The 7,525-nt window shown below is 40.5% G+C and overlaps 1 protein-coding gene across 1 annotated transcript; it reads left to right on the forward strand.

Moving 5' to 3' along the window:
• The first annotated feature begins 2,932 nt into the window (after positions 1-2,932).
• Positions 2,933-7,359, forward strand: LOC104949687 (cell division control protein 42 homolog). The gene is made up of 4 exons (XM_010776082.1): positions 2,933-3,065; positions 3,740-3,849; positions 4,233-4,430; positions 5,914-7,359. The coding sequence occupies exons 1-4, from the start codon at positions 2,948-2,950 to the stop codon at positions 6,001-6,003; spliced, it is 516 nt and encodes a 171-aa protein (XP_010774384.1). The 5' UTR covers positions 2,933-2,947; the 3' UTR covers positions 6,004-7,359.
• The last annotated feature ends 166 nt before the right edge of the window (positions 7,360-7,525 follow it).

Raw genomic sequence — 7,525 nt, forward strand, 5'->3', positions numbered from 1 at the left:
CTCTTTATGTCCGCATCCTACCCAACGACCAATTCTAGCACTAGCAAGTAACACAACAAACTATTATCATGAGAAACAAGTCAAAAAACCTTCGTCATTTAGGGTTCAGGAAGGCTTCACATCCTTTTGTACGAGTTTTGGTTCTACAACAGGAAATGAACCAGAGAGAGAGAGAGAGACTGCAATTTTGAAAGATAAATATCTCAAGGGAAAATAGTTTTTTAATTTGAACTGATCAAAATCGTATCAATCCTCTGCTCTACTCTGAACAGTTCTAAATGTAAATATATAAGTTCATCTTATCAGTGTTGCTAGACATAAATTAACTCCTACAAGATTATACTACTACTACTACAAAAATAAGTAATAATTCAAATAAATGAATAGGAAAATATGCTAGTGTTTTTTTTGAAATTGTCAGAACAGCTAAAGATACATTTGATATATTAATATACTTTCAGATCAGTTTAATTTAGTTCAAAAGTCATATCTTTACAAGCTTTTGTTAAATAAAGTCAATTTGTTTAATGTTAAGTTCACGAAATAAATGCATTTGAATCTAGTCTGTCATTAAAATGTAAATGGGATTTTTGTTGCTTTTTGATATTAGTATGCACTTTGATGCTAGATGTCGCCTTCATAGCTTAGCAGGAACCATTGACCTGTCTCACTACAGGTCTTTAAAACTGTACTGCATTGGCCATATAGGCTGTATATATTTTTTAATAATGTGTTCTCATTTTCTTCTGAGTTCTCAAAAATGATATTCGGCAAATAAAACAAAACTGAAGGTTTTTATTGCCTGAAGATTTGATACCATGGTGACATATTCCGCTCAGCCGTAGATGTAGGAGAGTACAAATCCTTTATAGTCCCCCGCTGTGAGCCTGCCTGTATAAAGGAAGACTAAACAGATGCAGCAGTACACCTAGCAGTACACAGTGTTTGTAGGATGTAGCTTCCTCTCCCACAGGCTACATCCTCCATACGGAGCTTCATTCAAACTAAGCGCTGTCTGCAGCAGCTCGACGTGTTGAAGCCGTGCTCTGTAGGCAGCAGGCGTGGCGGCTATAAAACACTCCCTGCTGCAGCTCACCTCCACTCAGAGCTGAGGTTGGCAGGCATGTTGGGACCGTGCTGCTTCTGTTTTTCATGGCAAGCAGCCTGAAGGTGCGAGAGTGATGCAACAGGAGGGAGAAGCGATGACAGAGAGTGGGTTCATCTGAACAGCTTCAAAACAGAAGTCCCTTTACTGGTAGCATGTGGCTAGTTTCACTTGATTTAGAGTTACAGTTTCTTAGCATTCATTCATGAAGATAGTATTGATGCTTACATCCACTTCAAATGATTGCAATAAACAGTTGATGCCCCTTGAGACACCACTTCCAGTCAAATGTGATCAAACAATGAATCAGAATCACAATATAGACAGGTACAAGATACAACTCGCAGGAGTCATGATATATGTGGAACGCATCATATGTTAAAAATGGTGATTTCACAACAATTTCATTTTCATTTCATTTAATCGTTTATTTGAACAGGGACACTGCACATTAATGAACACTTAAAACAAATAATGCGTCAAGTGTAAATATGCCGGATTTTAGCTTTGAGCTCATTTCCATTCGCAGTCCCTCAAATACAACAAGAGACAATTCTCTGCCAAAGATTGCTCTACGGAGTCAAATAAATACAAAGCTTCTGACAGATCCAAGAAGAGTTTGATATGCAAAAATAGTTTGAGTGAATCAATGCATCATTTTCATATCTGAGCGACGGAAATGCAGCTTTGTCTTCCAGGAATAACCTCCGACAACGATCTATGACGAAATGTATTTCTAATGGACTCATCGTCACAGATTGCAGGAATGTATTGCTTTCTTTGCATGATTTCATTTCCAGGCATAAAACCTGCAAACCAGATAAGTTAACAGATCCTAGAAACTGCTGTTGCAGCGACTCGAAACTTGCATTCATAGTTATTGCTGAATTAATGCAGTAAAATAAAATGGCCACAGGCTATCACTGAACTGCTACTGAGCAGCTTAGAGTGTTAAATGTTTCAAATCTCAATTCTTGCTCTTTTTTTCTTTGCACATTCAAAACGGAAAGTGCTCTAACAGAGTCTAGACCAAGGGCTATGACTTGTAGTTTCCACATCTTTCTAGGGATTACACAATCTTGAATTGTGTTTTGGTTTTTATGTGAAAAGTCTCTCCATGCACAATTGTATTTGCAGAACGTATCATGACTCATAGCAGAGAAAGAGAGAAAAACTCCCTCTGGGGGGGAAGGTGGGATTTGAGCCTTTGCACACCATTTACATGCAGAAAAGAATGACAACACACAACAGGAAAGGAAAACCCCCCAAAGCCGTAATGTGGCCCCTTTAAGCTGGTACTACCATGAATCAGAGGATCCTGAGCGTAGGAGCATTCTCCAAACCAAAACTAACAACCAGCATCAGAAACATCATGTCCTTTCTTGTTCAACAACTCTGACCTTAGACATGTGCAGGGTGGGGAAACTATATCATTATTATAACTGTGGACTAGAAAGAAAATATTTCCATTGCTTCCCCAGCCAGTGACTCTGACTTGTTTACTCTGTTGGTCTAGAAACGAGCAAACTAAGAAGCAACATCCTCCTAAAATCCCCTAAAGTTCTGCAATGATGTGTGTGTGTGTGTCCTCATGTACTTCTAAGTGTGTGAGGACCAGTATGAGTTCCACACTCTGACGGAAGAGGACTCATTTGGAAAGACAAGACATTGTGTCTGGTCTTCTCTTCTTCAAAGAGTTGTTTACTCTTAGAATTAGGGTTAGGGGCTAGGGTATGTCTGACTAGCATACAATATATGTGTCTTTTGTTGGACACTCTTAAGCCTCTTAAAGATGAGAAGTGTACTTCCTGTTTTGATTGAAAGATCATTTGCCTTTTTCACATGTGTACTTCCTTCCTTTGTGCTCCCCCCCCCCTCCCCCCTCAGGTCTTTGATAACTATGCAGTGACAGTGATGATCGGCGGTGAGCCGTACACTCTGGGACTGTTTGACACTGCAGGTAAAACAAATCTGCATGTAGTTTATATATTCAATTTGTGTTAATATGAATACTTAGTACTGAAAGGGAACAGAAACGACAGGAGTAACAATAGAGTGGTGCAGGGATCTCACATTTCTGTCTGCCCACCAAGTTAAAGGTCCCTTGATAAAAGGATATGGGATATTTCCATATGATTTTGAACTGTTGCAGAAAGTAAGATCTGTGGCACACACGCATATATGATACTGCCACATCTTGTTCAGCAGGATCATCTTGACAGTAAATAAACAAACTACATCATTCATGGTCACATGACCTTAAGCCTTAAGCTAGCTAGTCTAATCTTCGGCGTGATGATGTTTTGTATTCTCAATAGGACACTTCTTAGCAACGGCTATTTTTAATACATTGAAGCTTCAGACATTCACCAGTTAGGTATTTATTGACATATTTTTATGACGGAGTACAAAACGTGAAAATGTCATAAGCTTGTGTCTACACCAGACAATACTTCGGGCATGTAACGCATTCCAAAACCCATTGACATCAAGAAGAGGAAGCTCAGAAGTGCTAGGACTCCTGCCTGCACCACTCTCATTGGCAACTGTTGCAGCCCACTCCACCTGTTACATCTTAAACGTTGTGTTTGCTGCCTGCTGTTGATCAGAGTGTATGTGCTTCTCCCTCTGCAGGTCAGGAGGACTACGACAGGCTGCGACCCCTCAGCTACCCTCAGACCGACGTCTTCCTCGTCTGTTTCTCCGTAGTATCGCCTTCCTCTTTTGAGAATGTCAGAGAGAAGGTGAGTTTGTGTAGTAAAGTCAGAGTCAGCATTTGTCAGTTTGGGCTTTTAATTGAAACAAACAAAAGAGGTTGTACTTTTTTCAACAACAAATCTTTAAGAGAAAACAGCAGTTTGTATACGAAGGCCTTTAGGAAGTGTTTAGTAAATGTGAAATGACTAATAATCTGGTCATAAACTTCCAGAAAAGCTGTTAACGTTCCCTGACTGGGGATGCAAATTAAGAACAAAAAAACACAAACATTGGAATTCCTTTTTGAAATGTTAACACCATATCAGTTTAATTCTGAGAAGACAAATGTAACCATGACATTGAGAATGAGGTGTTATTCAAGACTCCCAGATGAAATGCCTCATGCTTCTCTCTCCGTGTCTCTTCACAGTGGGTGCCGGAGATCTCCCACCACTGCCCGCGGACGCCCTTCCTGCTGGTCGGGACTCAGGTGGATCTGAGAGACGACAGCAACACTCTGGAGAAACTGGCCAAGAACAAACAGCGAGCCCTGAGCTGTGAGAGCGGGGAGAAACTGGCCCGAGAGCTGAAGGCCGTCAAATACGTGGAGTGTTCAGCTCTCACACAGGTACGCACAGAGGAAAGGCCTCTGCATCTAAAACTGGACCACACATAACATGTCTTGAGAGAGAATGACTTTTTGTGAAGTATTAAGGAGGGAAAAAGGCAATTGCTGGTACGATATGCAAGTGGCTGGTAGATTTAAATCATTCATAAGTAGATGGGAACCGATAAGAAAATGCCAGGTACCGGGTACCCATGCAAAATACACAATTTTGGTTGTGGTTAACGGTTCCTAAACGCGGTAGACCCTGTATTCCACCGGGTCCGCCTGCGCCGCGGTGACCCGGTGGAATACAGGGTGAGGGCGGACTGGCAATCTGTGTGTTCTGGAGAATCACAGAACGTCCCGGCTCGGTTCGCTGACGGCCGGCACCACCCTTTTTTTTTTAAACGGCATCATGTAAGTTGCGCTGACAGGCGACAGAGGTCCACAATTGCCCCGCAGCGAGGCGCCCCCCGCCCTCCCGTAGACTGTTCACGAGCTCAGTCACTTCATAACACCAAAGATGGATCGCGGTAAATGCTCTAAAGTGAGGCTCCACTCCACAAAAAAAAAAAAAGACAAGGCACAGTGCTATGCTAGTTAATCGCTTGCCACAGGCATAGCTCAGTTACAATCAAGCACAACTATTGTCCAATACATTTGTATTGCATGTATATTTTTTATTTGTAAAAATGTCAGTTAAGAATAAAGATTTTTTTGTTATCTAAACGTTTGACCTCTTTCTTTTACAATTTTGGAATCGAAACGGGGAATCGATAAGAATCGGAATCGATACATTTCAAACGATACCCATCCCTACTCATAAGCCGAAAGACAATATGAACATCCACAACGCATTCAGTTTCTAGGTAAACAAAATGGAACCTTTGCACCCTACTGATTTGTATTCTATTGATTTGCTCTGCAGCAGGTCAGGACAAACAATATCATTTCTGACTTTTTTAAATTGATATACAAAAGGATTTCAAGCAGCAATGCCATTCAGTTGAAATCCAATGATGTTTGTAGTACAATTTCATTTTTCCAATACGTAGTAGTGATGCCCTGTAGTAATAGTTGGTATAAGACATCATTTTAGCTCAAATACCATACTGTTTGTTTCTGCCTCTTAAAATGTGAGATGGCTGCTTCACATGACGCTGCAGAAAAGCGCAAATATGTGGGTCAATTTAAAATATTGAATTTGAATAAAGAGATGCATATATGTTTATTTCATTTATGTCTACTATATTTATGTAAGATTCACAGTAAAGCAAAATGGTTTTAGGTTGGGTTGAATTGACTTTTTGGGACTGTTTTTTTTTTTTACATTAGTTTACAAATGGCCCTTAAAACATGTACTCTGGCCACCATATTTTAGGGTTGTTAGTGAATGAGGTCAGTGCTTTAAAATGATTCAAAGGTTTCTAACCCCTCAAGTCTCTTTTTACCTTTTTTTTTTTATTAGCAGACATAGCTCATGAGTTTTTCTTTCTTTTCTCAGAGGGGTCTGAAGAACGTGTTTGACGAGGCCATCCTGGCAGCTCTGGAGCCTCCAGACAACAAACCCAAGAAGCGCTGCGTCCTGCTATAGACGCCACAACAGGAGGAGGAGGTGGAGGTAGACGGAGATGAACCCAGATGGGAACAGAGGGAGGCAGTACGGAGAGGAGGGGGAGGGTGTGGGAGTGGACGAGGTCATTTGTAAACAGTGCCTTCAGCCGTAGTGACTTACCGTGGGGTGTGGTGTTGGAAGAGGCTTTCTTCTCATCATAGATTCGTGTCCATTATAATATGACTAACACATGTGGACTCCTCACTAACCAGGAAACAGATTTCCATAATAGGAGGAGAGGGTTGCACGCCTTAAAGATACAAACAGTGTCACGGTTACAGCTCCAACTGGTAACCACCAACTGAAAATGATGACGTTCATCAAAAGATATTTACCCAAGTCACACATTGTAAAGTTTAAGATGTCTTTGGTCAGTACACGCCGTTGTAGATTGCGCTGCCCCCTTTTCATTATATCATGTCTTTCTTTGGTCTAAAGCAGGTTGCATTTGCACAAAAGAGATGGTAGTAAAAAACAATGAGGCATTAATGATATTTGTTACCAGTCTGATTAAAACTAATAGAAGAGGAAAAAATGGAGCAGAAATAAACACTTTCTACAAACAAGTTATGTTTTTTATTGAAAGAGATATAAAAACCCAGTTTGTGAGCATCGTGCCCTGCAGCTGCTGTCGTATTTAGTGGTTTATTTTGAGTGGCCACGGTAACCTGACTTCATCCACAAAGAGATTCAGATTGGCTAATTAGAGTTTCTGTAGAGCTTCACTGACTTCGGCTTTGCAGTATAAAAGACGATGTACACACACACACACACACACACACACACACACCAGTTAATGATGCACACCTGCAATAATCCAACAACAGGAGCGATGATCGAACTTGCACATCCTTAAGAGAAACGTGATTTAGAAAAACAAATCAAATCTTTCAGTTGGAACATGAGTAGGTTGGCTGGTAGGTTTCATGAGACACATTTCAAGGCACAGGGTGGTCACCTGACAGAAATATGTTAGTGTTCAGCAAACATTGCCTTTTCTCTCCTGCCGTCTCACTGTGGACATCCTCACACTCCACTGTCACAGGGGAGTCATTATGTTTGGCTGTCACTCTTTAATACTGCATACCACCTGATATAAAGTATTTAAGGTGTTACATATAGACCCCATCCCAAATAAACCAAAACTACATCCATTTTAGAGACAATAGCATGTTTAATGCAAAAGAAACAGAGAAGAGTGTCGGCCTCTGTCTGTTGTGACATGTCGATGATGTAGATGAGTGAAACCCCAGATATAAGTCCATGAAACATTTTCCAAACAGCCATCTCAATTAGAGTCCTATCAAGACATCATCTAATAAAAATGTTGCACAACAAAAAAAAAAGAGGGACCTTTAAATTTAACTGCGGCTACCAAATGTCCAAGAATTGCACCTAAAATTTATTCAATTGTGTGTTAAGTGTAGTATATTACGTAAAACTTTTGAGTTACGTAATGTCCCTTTAAACTAGTTTTAGTAAATTTTCCGGTTTTACTACA

The sequence above is a fragment of the Notothenia coriiceps genome, unplaced genomic scaffold (genome assembly GCF_000735185.1).
Source record: "Notothenia coriiceps isolate Sejong01 unplaced genomic scaffold, NC01 NC01_scaffold00016689, whole genome shotgun sequence".
NCBI lineage: Eukaryota > Metazoa > Chordata > Actinopteri > Perciformes > Nototheniidae > Notothenia > Notothenia coriiceps.

Excerpts from the sequence above, each read along its gene's own strand:
- LOC104949687 (XM_010776082.1), top strand. The coding sequence starts at position 2,948 with ATGTGTACTTCCTTCCTTTGTGCTCCCCCCCCCCTCCCCCCTCAGGTC. Across the intron at positions 3,066-3,739 it reads GGGACTGTTTGACACTGCAG|GTCAGGAGGACTACGACAGG; the intron begins GTAAAACAAATC and ends CTCCCTCTGCAG. Across the intron at positions 4,431-5,913 it reads AGTGTTCAGCTCTCACACAG|AGGGGTCTGAAGAACGTGTT; the intron begins GTACGCACAGAG and ends TTCTTTTCTCAG.